This window comes from Amblyomma mixtum, chromosome 9 (assembly GCF_055824585.1).
Source record: "Amblyomma mixtum isolate Tamu chromosome 9, ASM5582458v1, whole genome shotgun sequence".
Taxonomy (NCBI): Eukaryota; Metazoa; Arthropoda; class Arachnida; order Ixodida; family Ixodidae; genus Amblyomma; species Amblyomma mixtum.
Genome location: NC_143020.1, coordinates 72,321,296 through 72,340,631, shown reverse-complemented (window position 1 = coordinate 72,340,631; position 19,336 = coordinate 72,321,296). Strand labels below are relative to the sequence as shown.

Genomic DNA, 19,336 nt, shown 5'->3' with positions numbered 1-19,336 from the left:
GCACTGTCCATTCTTCGCCACGTCTTGTTGGATAGACTGATTCTTTTTTCCTTAGTTCTGCTAAATTTTTAAGATTTGTTACATTCTTCTTGATTTCTGTTTTAAAAGTAGCACTGAGGCGATATTTATAAAGATTATGTGCTTTAATAACCCTGGAATGACAGAAGAAAGCTGCACTTGGATGTCGGAACGGTAAATTATATGCATTTCGGAGATATCTTTTTTGCATTAAATGAATACGTTCAAGGTTAGTGAATGTTGTAGTGCCCCACACCAACTGGCAATAGTTTAAATGCGAGTTGAAAATCGAATTGTATACCAGCATCTTAGTTTTTGTGGGAAGTATGTATTTTAGACGGCCTATAACACCAGTGATTTGAGCTATTTTTTTCAAGATATAATTGACATGATAATCCCATGACATATTGGCAGAAAATATGATATGAAAATGGAAAGAAATACTGGCAGCAACGGCCGCAGCGCGTCCTTCCCTTAGGAGCTCAAAGGTCATAACGCGAAAATGAAAGGTCACGAAAATGATATGAAAATATGAAAATGGAAAGAAATACTGGCAGCAACGGCCGCAGCGCGTCCTTCCCTTAGGAGCTCAAAGGTCATAACGCACAATATATCATATATTGCCACGCATAGCTTCACCTTTTTTTTTTTTCAAAAAAACGACCATTCGAAACTGGGAGGCCCTGAGCCTTGGGTAGTACACATCCCGTGCTGATGCCCATTCCCCCGGCAAGATACCATAAGCTCCATGTGTGAAAAAAAAAAAAGCTTATTTGGAAACCAATTACCGGAACCAATTTCCAAATTGGTTCCGGTAAAAAAAAAAGATTCGTATTGCACAGAGTTCACCCGGTTCGCTGACGCTGGCGGTTGCTTTCCCGGTTGAACGGCTACTAGAGCAAGCTTCTAATAACTTTTTGCAGTGCCGGAGTCCAAAACTACTGAACCTTTTGCTGCTCTGTATGCCATTAGTTAGCCGGATGGCATGCGAGGGCACTGTTTTATCGCCTTTTGTCTCCATTTGCCTCTGATTGCTGGCTTTGCAATCTTGTCGTTGCGCGTTTATTTCTTTGAGCTGGGCATGTGCCATCACATGAAGTGAGGTGGGGCGAGGGTTAAGCGTTGACTTTTGTTTGGAGTCAACTTTTTTTTTAGCCAGCGAGGGATACGAGTTGGGGAGCTGACGTGTAGGCAGCAATGTACGGTATTTGCTGCGCATTATAGCCTATGTAGAGTTTTTTAGGATGTGTTCGTGAAATTTCCACCTAATTGGTGCACCCCCTTTAGGCCTTGAAGAAAGAACTATCAAATTACGCGTGTAAATGCGGTAACACTAAGCAGTTAACGGCCAGTTTAATTATCAGGCCCCATATTCCCACAGTGGCTGATCTTTGGAAGCGTGCACTGATTGACAGAAACAGTACGACCTCTTGAAGCATTCAGTTACAATGCAAAGTGCATTGGACGAGCTGACGAGAGCAATGGGAACATGTTTGAGTCAGTGACTGCTCATAACTGCATGATCTCCTGCATTGTAGATGGGGTTACAGTACAGTGGACTCTCGACAGTACGAATTTCTCAAAGTCGGGAAAAATATTTGAGTCATTTGAAATTCTTATCATTCGAAACAAACAAAATCCATTTGCAGAAGCACTGGAAAGGCTTTCACACAGATCTGTTTACTGCTGACAGGATTTATTTGTGGCTGCGCACCTCAATGCGCGCGTACTGCACGACTGGCAATTGCAATGTTGGTGGCCATGCACAGTACTGCTCACTGCTTAGTGCTTCGTAGTAGTGCGGGAGTGTGTTCAGAACATCCGAAATTGTGTGCATTGTAAACAATGCACTTTGGCCAGGGAATTTTACATTTCGCTATTGTACAGTAATCCACTGTCTGTGAGGCATGGCAATTTCCACTAGTAGCCTGTTCATTCAGTCGGGTTGCAGTGACAGTCGTTGCAGTTGCGTATGGACTGCGCCTAAAAGTGTTGACCAGAAAGTTGTTTCCTTTTTCTGATCAATGGAAGTGTAGTATCAAACATGTTTGATCAGGACACATTCTGTTTTTGAGTGTGTTTTGCTTTAGATTCGGATAAGTGGTTTGCGCAGCTTTGGTCTGAGCCGGGCTTTTGACACAACTTTCTGGCTCCGGGAAAATGAGTGCTGACAGTATGCCTGCACTTCGTGTTAAGAACAGAAGATGAGTAAATTAAAATAAATTTAAAATTTAGTCGCTGACCGATTTTTCGGACTCGGGGGGCACCTGGAAAATGACCTCATTAATCGATGTTCGGAAAATCCTTTAACATCAAAGAAATAACTTCGGCGCGAAAAACAGACTTGAAAAATATTGGACTTCGCCTAGAGTCATGCTTTCATGTCCGCATCGTCTCGTGTCACTGATATCAGACTTTGTGGCATGGCCACAGGTCATGCGGCGAACATGCCGCAATGTATGCCCTGCACTGTTCTATGCACCGTGAGAAGCGAGAACGGAGTAGTGTTCCCCGGGGCAACGATGGTCGCGGATACCGAGGGAGGGAACCATTGGGAAGAAGCTTACAGGAAAGATCACCTCTGACTCGGGCAGTGGCTGCATTTCGATGGAGGCAAAATGCTAAAGGTGCTCGTGTGCTGTGCGGTGTCAGCGTATGTTAAAGACCCCCAGGTGGTCGAAATTATTCTGGAGCCTGCCACTATAGTGCCTTCTTTCACCCTTCCTTCTTTCACTCCCTCCTTCATTCCTTTCCTCAAGGTGTGGTTGATGTGTCCACCAAGAAGTGAGACAGTTACTGTGCCCTTTCCTTTTCTCAAAACCAATTTCAATCAGCTGGGTACATTGCAGCTGTCCGGTTTTTAATGTAATCGTGTGGCCTGGCTCGCGCGCTTTTTGTAGGCCACCTTGATGGCAATGAAGAGCATGCAGTTATGACTCGGGGAACAATGAGGAACAAATAGCCAAGACTGTCCAAGCCAGTCAGTGTGATTGACTCTGTTTAGATCCAAGATGGTGCCTCACATGGCGCTGAAGAGCCAGTTGCTTGTGATGCTTGTGATGCCTGTTTGCATTTGTGTTAGGTCGGAAAAAAAAAAAAAAAAGAACAGGATTTAAGTTGAAGAACACGATCTCCACTGTAGTGCTGGCACCTATTTTATTCCGACAAATTGTGAACTTGTAAACTCCACAGGGTCAGAAATATTGGTTGTGAATATGTACGTTTCTATGAGGTGCTTGGCAGTTCCTTAGCAAACTCTGAAATAATGGGCAAATTGGAGTCCGAAAAATCGGTCGGCTACTGTAGATAGATATATGGGATCACTATAACCACTGCTTCAGCCAAATGGTGTGTGTCTCTAGTGGTCTGACTTTGCAAGGATTGAATTTGTTAATGTAACATTAGCGCTGCATTGTGCTGGACGTTTTTGTGCTACTGTTCTTAGTTTAGCATGGAGCAAGTGATTAGAAACTTGACCACCATCTCAAGAGTTTTATTGGAACCTAAAGCCCAAGATAAGAAGTGGGAGCTGTGATAAAAATACTAAATGACATGCTTTGTTGTGTTGATTTTGTAACAGAACAGCCAAGTGCTGGATATTTATTGTCCCATCGATGCTGCCAATAGATTCCCAGTGAAAAAAAGTTACATCCCAGGGACAAAAGAAGACGGTGCGACAGATGATAACAGAGGAAGCACACAAAATATTGGGACCGGCACCTTTTGTGTGTGCTTTGTGTTTTGTGTGTCTTTGTCTTCGTCTGTCGTGCCATCTTCTTTTGTAATTCTCATGTACCAATAGCCTGTACAAGAGTTCTGTCTAAATCCCAAGGATATACACCACAGATAACCCACGTGGGCCAGATATCCCTGGGAAGTACGAAAATGGTACCAGGATTGTCTCACTGACAACTTTATGGATGCACACTGCATGACCCAGGTAGATCATGATTAAAGAAGATGGGCTAGTTGATGCTTTTGATTCACTAGAGCTAGTAACCATGTTTAAGCCAGGTAGATCCTTTCCATATCCGCACAGGACTTCACACTAAATTGTGTCTGTATATTGTTTTTCATCACTGTCAAGTTGTTATATCGTACTGATATTGCTTGCCTTGAATGGAAACTATTTTGTCCTCACCAGAAAGGCAAGTAACGCACCAGGACACTTAGTCGACATCTTTGGTTTGCTTTCATAACCATTCACTGACATACAATGCACCATTGCCTTGGCATGACATGAAGTACGCCTTACGCCTGATGTCTTCGTTCGCATGCTGTGAGAAATTTTGCTTTGGAAATATTTATTTGTTTATTTAATTATACCTCAAAGGTCCCTAGCTGGGACATTACATAAGGGGTGGGCGTGACTAGTGACAAAAAAAAAGTTGCGTGGAATATTCATTCATTGATCACAACAGGCACTTAGTGTCAGTGGGCGACGCTTTCTGAGAAAAAAAAAAGGTAAACAAGAGAGTGTACTTGCGCTTCAGACTAGTTTAACATTGCTAAGCTGCCGTGATGTTGCCAGAGAAGTGCGCAGGCCTTTCATGCTCAGCCCCAGCTCTCACCAGAATTTTCATGTGTGTACAAACGCCGTGCCAACAACAAGGCGTGAGGTCGGCTTTCGTTTACCCCTGCATCTGCTTCATAGTTCAGGTTAGAACTGCGTTGGCTGTACATCACACGGTGAGCACTGGCCTGAATGATGATTGCGTGTGCACCTGATAACAATTGGCAGTTCGAGAACATTTTATTTCGTCACTCACAAGCCATGTTGGTGTCAAGCAAGCCAGCGTGGCAGCTGCACCTCTGTTGTGCCAAAACGGAGCACAAATGTGATATCCCTAAGATCTCCAATGTGGGACGTCCCTATGTCCCTGTCAAGTCCCTAGCATGTCCCTTTCAAGTGCGGAGAGGTATTAGGACAGTGGGAACTTTTCTGGATATTCCTGGGACAAGGTGTTTTCACTGGGTTAAGGCACCTCCTGAAAAGCTTTAGAACTTGAGATTAGGCATATTATTCAAAAGTGCAAAGATAAAATTTATAACAAGTGCAAGAAATTAGTGTGTTTCACTTTAGAGAAAGGGATCTGTGGTCTGGTCCGGGTCAGTTACTTTTGTTTTTCTCTCTCTTTGGAAGGGGGGGGGGGCAATTAAGCAGAAAGACCTTGCACTTTCTCTTTCATGTGCTTCTCTTTTCTTTCAACTCTTTGTAACTGTGTGTTGTTTTTTTCTCTCTCTTTCTCTCTTACACACTCCCTGTCTTCCCGTATTCTTTCCCCTTCAATTGCCGCTTCCATTGTTCACCTTTCGTCCTTCCACCTCTTGTGATATCCTTTGCTCGTGCTTATTTGCTGTGCAATGTCGGCAAATTCTTCTCGCTGCACTTTCTTTTCCGCTCATCCTGTTCTCTCATCTTTCCTTGCCTCCACTCATCATTCGCTCCTCTGGTTTTGCGATGCTCACCATCTGCCTTCAATTTTCAAATGATCCTCGATGTGCTGCCTCTTATGTTTCTGCACATTCTTCTGCCTTTGCTGTGGCCACTGGGACTGTTTTGATGGTCTCCGTTTTGCGTACTAACGGTTCTCTCCCTCCATTCACTGTATAATGGCATCGTCTGCATCAACTTGATAAACATGGCTTTTCCTGACCTTTCTGCTTCCACATGTATGTGTTTGTACTTGCATGTGTGCATGACTGCGGCATCCCTCCCCACCGCTTGTGGCCCCCTTGTTTGTTTTGTGCTGCTGTGTCTGTGACCTTCCCTGTCCCCTCTCTCTCTTTCCTTTATTCAATTGTATTGTTGTTTCTTTGCTGCAATTTTCTGTTTTTTTCGTGCCATCCTCTTCCGTTATTTTTTCTTGCCTGTCTTTCTACTGCCTGGCTCTTGTTCACGAACACTCTGGTCTCTTTGTTTCCTCTCTTTTTATTATTTCATCCGATTTTGTTATCTCTCTTATCACCACTTTCATCACCTCTGTGTTATCTGATCTCGTTTTATCATCTTATGATCTGCTTGTCTGTCCATCTTCTTCCTGTCTTTTTGGTGTGCTTGGCTGTGTGGATGTCCTCTCTGTTCATTCCCATGTCCTTTTTCATGTCCTTGCTTGATAATGACACATTTCACTGCATGTGCTTTTCTTATTTGTCTCACTCTGGCCCTTTTTCATTGCATTTCTGCGCCTTGGCCATTTGTGGTTCATTGTCGTGCTTTTTGCCACCTTTGTCCTTCTGTGCACCTTCCTTGCTGTTGTCTTATATCTCGAACCTTCACTTTTTCTTTCTTTAACCTCTTTTTCACACATTTCAATTCCTTGGCTCCCTGCTTCCTGCTGTGGCCTGCTGATTCTTTCACTCTTGGTTCACTTCTACTTGCACGTTTTTCCTCCCTTTCTTCTTTTGTCCCTGTCCTCCTGTCCTGCACCTTTTGTCCTGGTCCATCCTCCCGACATCCTCACGACATCCTCCCGACATCCTCACCTTTCGCCTTGTTCCTTCGCCCCGGACACTTTCCTGTTGGCCATTTTTCCACACGCGGCAGCTCTCTGCCCTGAAGGCGTCTGAGTCGGACTTTGTGGTCGGCGACCTCTTTGACCCCAAGGTCAATGGTCACACAACTCCTGACGAGCTCATTCGGGCCGTGCAGCAGGAGGCCAACAACAACAACTACAGCTTCGACGATGACGACCTAGGTCTGGATGAGGCAAAGGCAGTGCCCACAGCGAAGCCTGAGGTAGGCGGCAGCTTGCTGCACAGTGTGCTAGGGGTAGCTGCAGTAGTTACAGTGACAAGCGTGCGCTTTTAGTGCTAAAGGGTGAAGAAGTTGCTTGACTTTCAATGTTCTACCGTGGCTGAGAATTAAAAAGGTTGTTGTAGGCACTGATTCATTTGTGCATGAATCATATATGGAGGCATTTCTGTACAGTTTGTCCAATAATTTTTCGTATTGATGATGATGGCCGTGAGAATTGGCAGCAGGAGCACACAACCGATTGTGGTGTGGTGGCACCTTGTGGCGTGAAATTGAAGCAGTTTTGCAAGTTTAGTGTGAGGGTCACAAGGTGGCAGCACTTGTACTGTCAGTCTGTATTGGAATGTGTTTTACTCATTCATCCTGGAAGGCGTGATGTCTGAAAACTTGCATTGTTCAGTGTTTTCACTTCTACTCCTGGGCTGGTTGGCTCTACTCTGCATACCGTAAAGAGTGTGTCAGTCAGAAATGTGCCTCAACAGGTATGTTTTAGTCATGTCTGTGAGTGGCAGTGGAGGACATTGAAGTCTACAAATTGAAGGATTCCTGCAACGGTTTTCAAGGTGGCTATAAAATGCGCGCATTACGTAGGGTAAAGGCTATTGAGCTTTCGTGTCGCATACAAGTCCTCAAAAGTGAGCCTATAATTTGCAAATAATTTTTTTAAATTCGCACTTCTGTGCCTCGCGGTGACATCTGGTGCCAGTCTCTCTCACAACTTCTCCCCTTCAACTTCATGAAGCACACAGGAGGGAGGGGTGTCATCAGCTTGCCAAAAACTGCAGCGATGTTTGTAGACACGGCAGGCAAAGAGGTGGGGTGCGACGATGCGTGGCTCCCTATCGTTCTTTCCTCTGTTATTGCGTTGTGGCAGGGTAGCGAGTGAAAAAAAAAAAAAAAAGTTGGAAACTGAGTCGGGTAACGCTTTTGTGGGTGTAGCTGGGTCCCGGCCCCTAACCTTTATTTTTTTTTTCCCGGCTTGCTCCAGTGTATGATTTGGGAGGGGAATGGCGGAGACAGTTTTTGATCTCCGATACTCCGGTGCTACGTAATCTAGATGGAAAGTTTTTTGCGGGGAGATGACAGGTCATTCAATACCTATCGGTATTTTGGCTTTTCTTACTATGGTGAAAACTTTTAGGCTTACGTCTCGGGCATGAAGGGAAAAGAGCACCGACACGTGTCATGACCAGAATCGAATGGTTGTGCAGTGGCATCACGTGCCACAGCCTGGCGCCATCTTCATTCTCCACTTCTACATGTGGCAGTGCTTTGGCCGCGCTGTTGGCTCAGCCAGAGGAGAGTGCTACAAACTGTTGCAGGGACCCTGTAAATGTTGGCTTTGGGGTTGTACATCATTGTGAATGACTTCACTGATATTCTAATTTCCGGTTTTCCTTACCTTGACAGCTTTTGCTAAGGGCAAAGACAGAGCTGTGCTTTACCTGACAGTTGAGAAAATTTGTGCATTCCGGCAGAACATTGTATGCGATACTGAGGGCCAGCAATGTCATGTTGTTGAATGAGCAGATGGAAAAGCACAATAGCTTTACAAGAAGCAAGTTAAAATTTCTTGCTGGTTTTGTTGAGCAGACAGGGATAGGGTGATGAGGAGCTCATTAGGTTATACTACAAAAGAAGCCAGTAGTCACTGAAACCACATAGGGCACGGTCGTTTTTTTTTTTTTTTTATGGAGGTGTTGATTAGAGGGGAAAATTTAGTGTTTTCATTTTTAATATGAGTGATTTTACAGAAGGTAAAAGAAACAACAACTGGGGGTCGTAGGCACTGATCCCACCTGCAGCATTTGGCCGTCGTTTCTTCCGTATTCTCTAAATTATCTCCTGCATAAACAGATTAGGCAGTTATTTTCCCTCTATTGAGCACTTCCACGATGGCGCAGCAACATTTCCCTCTGCCAGAGGTTCTCAAACTGGGTTCCATGGGACTGTTGGGTTCCTCGGATTGCTGTCTGGGTTTTCTGAGCAGCCAAATCTGTGCATGCCTCTCCCGCTGCCTATCTTTTACCCATCTTATTTTGGGGCTAATCATACTGTAACTGCACATGGCACACTGTTTCAGGTTTAATGCCAGTAATTAACAATTCAAATTTGGGCGTTATTTGAAGAGCTGTGCATCTGCGAGTTTTCTTTGCATTTTGGGGAAAGGCAAGGTGCAGTAACTGTCTCACTTTACGGTGGCCACCCGAAGTGCGCTGTAGGGAAAGGGAGGAAAGGGAGAGTAAAAGAAGGTAGAGAGAAAGAGGTGCCATAATCGAGGGCTCCGGATGATATGTTATGACCACCTGGGGTTCTCGAAAGGGCTCCTGAAACCTTTTTCACTGAGGGTGAGAAAAAGGAAAAGGCAGACAGATATTGAATCACCCATCATTCTCCAGCGTAAATTTTCTATCTAGCTTTTGTAGCACCTGAGATACCAGTGATTAAAGAACGACTGTCTGCCTTTTTCTTCTCAACTGGTACGCCGGAGTGAGCTAGAAACATATGATTACGTGCTCCGCCCATGGACATGTCACCCTGCTCGGTTGTACGACTGATATCACGCGAGCCGAGCCGCTTGATGTTCGTTGCATGGCACCAGGCATTGCTGCAAGGTACGGAAACGGGAATTCTTTAAAGTTTTAAAATTTTATATAGTTCGCTTCTGAGGACTTGTACAGGGAGTGAACACTCAGTGGCCTTTGTTCTGCACAATGGGTGCATTTTATATCCCCTTTCAAAAGTGTTTTGTGGGCCCTTCAACGTGCAGTGACATTGCAATTGGCACACAGGCACCTATTGCTCTTTGCCTCCATCAAAATGCGGGTGCCGCTGGGATTGCACCCGCATCCTGTCACATCCCCTTTTGAAGGCCATCATGTTTCCCGAAGCTAAAAGAATTGTAAAAACCCTGCGATATGCTTGTATTGGCATCTGTGACCGTTGACTTCTTTCTTGCTTATTTAGTGTAGCTTGTAATCGTTGCGCAACACTTGTTGGGCCACTCAGCGGGTAGTGGCGGGTTCACTCTGTGGGTGGAATTCTGTGCTCGTATCAGCCGTGTACAGACGCACCCTTCTCAAACTCTGTTTCACTTTTCTTCACGCAGAAGTCGGGCAGCCGGTCTGGCGGCAACAGCGGTGCAGCAGCGGTCACGCTGTCCAGTCAAAAAATGGCGGGCCTGAAGGAGCTGCTGCTTTCGGAAAAGCTGAACACCTCGGCGATCCAGCTCCAGCTGACGGCCCAGTCACAAGTCCAAGTCGTCAAACGGGGGAGCCAGGGGAATCCGACGGCACCACATGAGGCCACAACCCGGCACTCCAAGAGGATGCGGAGGGAGTAGAGTGGCTGACCCCTCCCCTTCCTTCGCCACCGCGCCGTGCCGTCTGCAAAAGCACCGCCTGTCTTACAGCCAGGCGACCCTTCGTTGTCTTGTCACTCTCAGCGTCATCCCTAAACGCCACTTAGCTCAGTCGGGCTGCTGCAGCAGGCGACTCGTCTTCGTCTGCCGTGCACAGCGTTGTCTGCCGTGCACAGCGTCGTCTGCCGTGCATAGCTTCGTCTGCAAGCCTTGCAATCTCTCTCAATTTCAGAGTGAGGCAGTCTCCTCAAATTTTGGGAATTTTCTAAGCCTCGCAGGTGGAAAGTGCTGTTGTGATCGCGATTTTTGCTGCTGCTGTTGCTAATTTATATCACTTGGCATGTTTGCTGGTAAGCCTTTTTGGAATACAGTTAGCTTGCGCATTCGATAAACAGGGCGACAGTTGGTGAGATGCGTGCAACGTTTGTGACGTTGACATGAGCCAACTGGTCAGCGGAGGCAAACCAACCGCACTTTCTTTTTGGTAGTGGTGCAAACGAGTGCAGCAGGGCATCACCGCCATCGAAGTTGGTTGATAGGCCTTCTGTGCGTCACATAAACCATCTTAACTTTTACTTTTTTTTTCTTCTCTTTATACTAAAACTGTGTTGACCATGATCAGGGACAGTGTTGACCCATGTTGTTTGTATTAGCAGCTTATTTAAGCGTGTTGTTGTGTGGTCGAGGGCGACTTTTGTTTGCCGGTGCCCATGCGTCGTTGTGATGAGGCATGGCGAGACGATATTTGAGTGTTCCACCTAAGAAATTTAGTCGTGTTGGATGGATGCTTCGACCTGTCTGTCTCCTTTTTTTTTTTCATCGTTACAGTCACTTGCATTTATTCAGCCCCAGACCACTGTTAAGAGCTGTCGTGCACAGCAGCATTTATTCCTTGCACGTTACTTAGACGTTGTTGGCTTTGCGTTGTTTTGAGCTTGCGGTGGTACTAGTTACCAGGTGATGTTAGGTACTGGCGGTTATGGTACTGGCAGTCAGGCTTCCGTTTTCGGCGCCGTGCACAACTGCCTTTCCGTTCTTTTCCTTCGCGACTTTCTGAATCACGAGCGTCTGTCTTGTGTGTTGGATGGCAAGCCAAAGCTTTTCGGCATTTCCATGCGAGCCGCGGTACAGAGTAAGAAAAGCGCAACTTTTGTTTGCAGCCTAATGTTGCCTGTGGCATGGTGACGCCACATTTGATAGCGAGAAAAAAAGAAAGCAAAGGAGGTCAATTTGTCTCTCTTGCTTCATTAATTTTTGTCATGTTACTGGTTAACTTTACCGAGTTTTCAGCGTGGCCTAGCAGTAGCTGCATTTACATGAATGCAACAGCAGCGCGTCGCATCAACTTCCTAGTGAATTGCATTCATGTAAATGGGGATAATGCACTAGGAAAAGGCGTCGCATCAATGCACCCGACGGGGTTAGATCAAGAAGGGCTATTGAACTTCCGCTGTGAATGGAAACGGGTTTGGAAGTGCCCTTGCTCCTCCCTGTGGTGGCTATATAATACCCCCTCAGGCGGGCGGATAACAAAGCAGACTTCGCTCAAGATGGGGGCGGCAGAAACGCGAGCCGATGTCACCACCCCTCCTGTAGTTGTAGTCCATCACAATGCACGGGTAGATCAAGAAGGGCGAGTCGACCTCCGCGGCGAATGGAAACAGGTTTGGAAGTGCCCCTCCTCATCCCTGTGGTGGCTATACAATACCTCCTCAGCCGGATAACAAAGCAGACTGCGCTCAAGATGGGGCCGGCTGGACCCCTCTGCCATTTGCAATGGGCGAGGGATCAGTGCCCTGCCAGACTTGGTGCAGTACATGTGAACTGTAGCGTATCGGCTCCCCGAGATATGCTAGGAAATTCGATGTGCTGCTGTCCCATTCATGTAAACACAGCTAGCGGCAAACACAGTGTAAAGTCGGTTATCACAGTAACAAGTGTGAGGTTTCTTTTTTTTTTCACTTGTAAATAAGTATGTATTTATGGTTTGTGTTGCTGTCTAGTCGAGTGAAGTCTCTTTTTTTTTATTTTCTTTGCCTGTGGGGTAATTTGTGTCAGCTGTGTCTTGGGAGCAAATATATATATATATTTGGGATGTGAACTGAGCTTTAATTGAAGCCTTTGCAAGGCAGGTACAAGAATGTTCTAGCCCACCCGTTAGCACGGCATCTTATGCATAGTTATTCAGATACACAAGTTTTTTTTTTTTTTAGCTGCTGTACTAGTTATCTTAATGGTGGCACCTTACTTTTTCTTGTTTTTCACATAGTTGTACAAGCACATTTGTTATTTTGGTGTTGGGAGCACTCGGACAGTTTTCATAATTTCTTTTTATGCGTGCAATGTAACTATTTTTAATAGGTAACAGTCTTTACGCAACTATCCCAGGCACACACCCCAAAATGTTTACTAGACATTTTGCCTCTAGTTGTCTAGCTTTTTAGCACGCCAGTACATTTTTTTCGTTTATATCTTTGAAGGCCCTCATTGAGACTTCTTGCTGCTCGGTTGCCAGCGTCAGTGAGATATTGATTTTTCTGATGGTAATCCGTTATGGACGTTGTAATCCACCTCAGTAACCCGTGTTAATAACTTTGGGCACTCTGTCTTATTTGCTGATTTCAGGAAAATAAAAAGGCAGCAAATACTATTTTAAATGTTCTTATTTGCAGTTGGAGCGCCTGAACGCCTCACATGTTGAAGCAGAATGTCTAACCAGAAAACTCTTTGATATCATATCAAAGCTAACGTGGATATGTACTGAAGCAGTTGACCAAGCCTGAAGTATCCAAGTCCTTAATTTTCAGCATTTTGGAGGAAGTTTCTCAAGGAAGCAAGTAGTGCTTTTGCGTTGCACTGTGTTGCGTGCTGTTGGTACCCTTCGTGTAATGGAACCCTTGGTCTTCATTATTTTCCTTCTTTCTGAAATTTGCGCAGTGGTGTTAACATAGGGTCTCTTTGGCACTCTCAAATACATGAATGCCTTTGACGCATTCTTTCTATATGCAGTAGACTGGCCAAATATTTTCACTAGCTACGTACTATCGAGCTAGCTCTCTGCTTTCTAGCAGAAGTAGGTGATATGCAGGGTTCGTGGATAGGCTTAGTGCAATTCACAGGTTCTCTAGGGAAACTTCACACTATGCTTGTGGTATGCACATGGGATGTTACGTGATGCCTTGTAATGTAACATACTGTGAGCTGAGGTACTTCTTCGGGGTCACAGAAGTCAGCTAAGCACGAGTGAGAGGCTCTAGCGAGGCTATTAACTGCTGCTGTTGTTCACTTGGTTACAATTCCTGGAAACTGTTACACACCATAGCGGTGCGTGACAGCTAATCAACCACTGGCTTTTTGTTTTTGGCGAGCTTGCTAAGTGCGCTGTAGTTCGGTTTTCGGGCAAGAATTGTTTTCTAGGTGACTGAACATAACAATTTGCAGCATGGTTGTGTCATTTACTGACAAGCAGCGAAATGCCAGTAAACATGCGTTGCAAATGCTCTGGTGTGACATTGATTGCTAGCCTCAGTATTTCACTGCAGGCGTGGTATCCCCGATTAGTCGGCTAAGGTGCAGTTTGAGTTATTAACTCTAGGCTGTCCATTTCAAAGTCATTTATAGTAACAGCATTTTATGTGTTCCTGTTTCTGTGTACTGTCTGCGCTGTAATGGCTGCCTGATTCATGAGCAGTGAGTTACAGTATTTGGCTAACGGAGTCCGAGGTCTGCGAGCTCGCTGTATCACTTCTCGTGGTTTCTGATTTCGAGTTATCACTGGTTTTAGGTGACAAGGAGGAAAACAGCATTTTTGGGCATTTAGATTAGTCAGCTTGGAACTGTATCTGACACTGACTTTTCAACCAGGTTTCGAGGAAGAAAATAGGTGGAAGCATTAAAAAGTGAAGGGCCCATTGGAAGGCCACACATGCACATCAGCAACGTTCTGGACGGACAACTTGTGTAATGGACATTTGGCGACCCGTCTGCTTTACGCGGGGGCTTTGTACAAAATAGTAATTGTGTTGGTGCGCCTGAGCTTAATGCGTCCTGTGCATTCAGCCTGGTAGAGTGGGTTCACAGGGTCGAAAATTCTCACACGGGTGTGTGATTGCTCGAAGCGGGAAGAAATCTGGCAGAGCGGCACAGATCGTACCACTACGAGGGGCCAACGAACACTCTCCCAGGCTGGACGTAAGAGCTTAGCTGGTCCGTTTTGTTTCCTGCACTCCGTGACTTTTCTCGCCCTTTGATGCACGTAGTAGTCTTATGGGACAAAGTTTTCTAAGCGAGTTGCTGCATGATTCCGGAGCCTTCTTCCGTTTTTATTTTTCTCTCATCAATTTTGGGGTCAGTAGAGCTAGCCTAGGTAGGAGTAGGATGTCCGGCAAAAAAAAAAGAGAAAATAAGTAAAAAAACTGAGTAATGCAAAGTTTTTGTACTACTGTCTTGCCTCTCTTTGGCAGCGTTTTTCAAGGGACAGATTGATGCTTTTTACTGTGCAGTAAAGTAGTTTGAATTGCTCACATTTGGAAAGCGTTGTGATGGAGGATTTGAATGTGATGACTTGTGAAAGCATAGACACTTTTTGAAAGCATCGGTGGCTGTACTACAGTGGTAGTTGGGAAAGAATTGTATCTCTGGCTGCGGTACTGGTGTTCACATGCAGGACAGGTTTTATATCAGGCAGGGGCTACGTAGTCCAGGACTAGCACTTAGTGCGTGAGAATGGCTTGTTGGGGGCAGATATGTTCACCGTGGGGTCTGTCTTTCGACAGCTTTTTTCTCTCTTTTTTTTTACAGCGATAGCTGTTAAAGGCACGATTCCCGGTTTTGCGGTGTCGGCGTAATGCTTCGGCGGAAATGGGAGTAATGGCACTATGCGTTGTGCCACGGTTTGGTGGCGCCCTCTATGTGCAGTGGCACGAACTAGCGCTTGCGCTTGTGAGCATAGAGAGTACTACTCTGTGGTGCGGCTAACGGTGCACGCAGCACCACAAATAGCTACCGCTGAATCTCACATTGCACAGCTGTAGCAACCGGTGGTTAGCTTTTTCACTGCTTCTTTTTACAGTCTGTGAATCACATTGCAATCCTTATGCTTACCACTGTGACAGCACATGAATCGTGACATTAACGGGGGATGAGGACAATTCCATCCAATTTTTATTGCTCGTAACACTTGATTTTTTGGCCTGACTGGATCTCGTGACGTTTGTCCGGTAGCAAAAAGCACGTTTATTACTCAGAAAATTGCGGTTTAAAATCAGTTATATTACGTTGAGACTATTACGGACTCGGTGATCTCTGGCTGGAAACGGACAGTGGTGTGGTCTAGCCTTGGAGGTGGGCATACAAACGAATGTTGGCGGCATTGCATTTTGCTTGTGAAAGTGACTGATAGTGGTGATACACGCGTTTTATTTTTTGTCCTTTTCTTGCTTGTAAAAGCTCCGTTGTGAGCTAAAGTAGCTTCCTTTTTGTTAGAATGCGGTAATTAGCCAATATAGGTCAGCTTAAAATTTTTCCTCGGTGTTTAATAATGAGCGCTTTAGGTTATGACACGGTTTTGAGGTACTAAAAAAAGTGTACTCCTGTGAGCGCAGCTTTTTTATTTGCATTTCACTCCTGGGGGGGGGGGGGGGGGGGGGGCATTTTGGGCAATTGATAGACATTTGGAGAGTTGAGACACGGAGTACTTGAAAATCTGCTTAGAAGGTAGCCTTGGGCATTCCTCGCGTATTGACTGTCGTAAACCGACATTAGGACACGGTTGTCAGTTTAACAGCTGTATTTTACTTGCATTCAAAGCGAATAACTTCCTTCCATGTCTGCTGTTGCAACGGTGAACAGAAAAAAGGCGGGCTTTTGCGGGTCCTTGTTTTGTAGTTCCATGACATTATGCGTGTATTAATCCTGTCAGTTTGACGTTTGCTCGAGGATCTTCATTCTTTGTTTTCACTCGCTAGAAGAGATATGCGCCCTGTCTTAAACTGCAACAAAGTATAAGTGCTTAAGACGTGATAAAATGCAAGAAATAGAGAAAAGGACGTAGCAAACAAAAAAATCACACAGGCCACGGGACTCGGCATTTGAAATCGGTTATCCCTACTAGTTTAGTATTGCTGGCAAAGGACACAACATCTCGTAATAAGAGACGGTCACCTTTTTGGAGGCAGTTTGCATTGAAACTGTTTAGTTTGCAATTCTGTCCTCAGGTTTTGGCAGGTTATAGGTATGACTGAGCTGTGTGCAGGCGTAATAACACCTTTGTTGATGACTTTGTGGCACTTTCGGAAGAGTGAGTTCTGTTATTTAAGCTTGTAACATGTTAACCTTCAGTCATATTCTTTGGTGTTCCTAAATACTATGAGGCGTTAAAAAAAAACAGAAAGGAGGGGGGGAGCTGGAAGTGTTCAAATTTCTTAATATATATATGAAATAGTGTCCACAAAACAACAGATTTACATTGTAGTGGAATTTTTTGTTGTTATAGAACATGCCATGATACAGCGTCTTGCTTCATATGCAATAATACTCTGCTTAGCATTACTATATTTCATTATGCTACAGAAATGTGAAAAAGAAGTCCACAATACCAAACTATTGTGTTGTTGGTCGTTATCGCACAAGTAATGCGCAGCGCTGTTAAAGCTGAGACATTTATGCGACATGCATGCTTTTTTGCATGATAGCAGCAGTTAACCAGCAAGATCATTTTACAACATTGTGTTGTACCATCTATATGTCTGTAGCTAGATGGGTTGAAGTTGCAAGGGCTAGGGCTTCCGAGGAAAAGAGAAAAAAAAAGAAGAAAAGAATGCACAATCTATTCAGTGAAATGTGTGGCAGTTAAACACATCATACCTATTTGATGAGCCACAGCCTTATGCTTTTACTTTGCTGCATGGATTTAATGAGAGGTGTGTTAATGAATAAACATTGGACATAGACAGTCTGTGAAAGGCCCTTTTGAATGTGCCTGAATTAAGGTCACGACCATGCAACTTAGACATTGCTATGCCGTGTTACGAGTGTGCATTCAGAACTTCTGTGGGCCTTCCGGTGTTAACCAGGTGTTTTATGTTTTGGCATGGGTTTGCGTTCGTTCCTGATGATTGCAAAGATTGATTTCGCGTCAACCATCGAGGTGCACTTTGAGATGTCATTGACCGCTGCAAAGTCAGCAGTTCAAATTGCATGAAAGAATCCATTAGATTCTCTGTGATCAGCCGCAGAAAACTGGCGAACACGTGCCATTTGCATTCGGGTTGAGGTTTGCTGAACTTTATGAAACAGTTTCTGGAAGGTACCACCCCATACGTGACTGACCGACCAGAGCTGTTGCCGTTGAGGATGAGTAGCTTTATTGATGGCATTGAGCATGCGTGCCGATTGTTGGACTCCCATTCGCCACAGGATTGAGACGTTGTTGAGAGGAGTATTGTTGTTGTGGACGGTGGAGAGTCTATTCTGAGATGAAAAGTGGAACGGTCTGTTGTTGAGGCAGTGTTTGATGCCACTGTGATTGTAGAGTTTGCGGGCTCCTATATGTGCGATGCAAGAAATGATGGCGCAGAGTTAAGTGGAAGCGTATTATGCACCTGTCTTCATTTTGATAGGCGGTGTTCGCGTTTCGTTTGGTCCTGCCCGGTTGGTAATTGTTTTTGAGCCAGTGCTGCTGTCTTTACTCGGATGGAAACATGTACTGGTTAAGTTCTTCTCTGTTTTGCAACTCAAGTGAGGTGACGCACCTGTTTTGGTTAGTCGGTGCAAGTTCAGAAGGTGTGTTGAAGTGAATCGCTCTTTAACAGAACAACTTTGATTATTGATACTTAGAGACAGTGAGACATCTGATGAGCAGTTTTTTTTCTTCAGCCCGAAGCGTCGTTGCGCAATTCAAAGAGGAAGACATTTTGGCACCAACTTTACTTTGACAAGCAAATTGCAGGTGGCAGTAGCAAATTTGTTCCGCTTAGGGTTCCGCTTAGGGTTCCGCTTAGGGTTCCGCTTGGGGTTCCGCTTGGGGTTCTGTTTAGAGTTCCGCTTAGAGATCCGCCTAGGGTTCCGCTTGAGTGAAGGCAACTGTGCTGGCTATTTTGGACGGCAAAGAGCGACTCTGTTTTGCAAAGGCCTCTGCTCGTGCAGGGGAGTGACGGCTATCTTGGCAGGGCCTTAGCCACCAAAGTACCACTGTACATAGCATGCTAGAGTTGTAGGTTGTTTGTTGAATGTTTAGTAAGCTTGTACATTTTTGCTCTCGCTGTTCTTTTGTTGGGGAGACCGGCCTCTTGCTAAGTTTTGTATAGCCAAGTGCGCTGCTATATGCGGGTTTCATTGGGTCTGCATGTTGTGTTGCTAATCACACAGTGCAAGTGAAACGGCTGTGTATGTACAGGCACGCGAGAATAAGCCGTTGGCATGTTGATTTGCGAGGATTGTGACCATGCACGCTGAACAGAGCAGTGAAGGAATTACTGTTACCTTTCTGATTGAAGCGAAGTGCTGCGTTTTACTCACTGCGCTAAGCATCGCTTAGAGATGGGTGGTGTTGCTGTTTAATGATGAAGACGTGCGTTCGTTTTGCTATGGAAATGCTACAGTGAATTTCACCGCATTCAAGAGCACAGTTCGAATTTAGCCCTTTCAGTAGCTCCTATCTGCTTTGTCATGCAAACATTTTTTCTTAATGTCTTTGCCTTGTTTCAAAGATAAACAGTATGAAAAAAAAGAAGAACTTTGCAATATGCACACAAAATAGAGTGCCATAACCCTATGATGGAAAATGACTTACTCAGTCCGTTTGCTTACCTGATTTGAAGATAATTCGGTTCTGCCATATTGAAAAGCATCAGGGTAGTTCCTTATTTTGTTTTTCTATATTACGCAAGCCTTTAGGTGATTGAGCTTGGCTTTCAAAAAGAGCATCATTGCGTAACTCGCCGTATCATTGTCTTGTTTTTTTTTTATGCTGCGTTTTCTTTTTGTCATGCGGGCAGATGGGACTAGGAAGTTGGCGGGGATATGGTTGCTGTAGCTGGTTGCAAGACAGGCTTAAGACACAGCAGCTTTTCTTGGGTTGAGGCAGGTCAGAAAAGTGAGATAGCTTCATGCTGTGCTCGTCACCGTTTTCTCACGACCAAAAAAAAAAAAGAAAAGACAGAAAGGGTGCCGACTTGTTTTTGTCGTGCTAAGTGATCTGC

General features: G+C 45.0%; 1 protein-coding gene across 4 annotated transcripts in view; it reads left to right on the top strand.

Annotated features, from left to right (window-relative positions):
- The window catches only part of Mnn1 (menin 1), a 51,613-nt gene that overhangs the window by 25,388 nt on the left and 6,889 nt on the right, over window positions 1-19,336 (top strand). The window contains exons 8-9 of one of the 4 annotated variants that reach the window (XM_089560391.1): window positions 6,671-6,757; window positions 9,885-14,661. The exons of 1 other annotated variant lie outside the window; for it this stretch is intronic. In XM_089560391.1, the coding sequence (XP_089416517.1) occupies window positions 6,671-6,757; window positions 9,885-10,118 (321 nt within the window). In that variant the 3' untranslated portion in view covers window positions 10,119-14,661. Of the gene's footprint in view, window positions 1-6,565; window positions 6,758-9,884; window positions 14,662-19,336 lie in introns of those variants that run through there. 2 more of the 4 variants (XM_089560390.1, XM_089560392.1) reach the window with 2 other exon arrangements.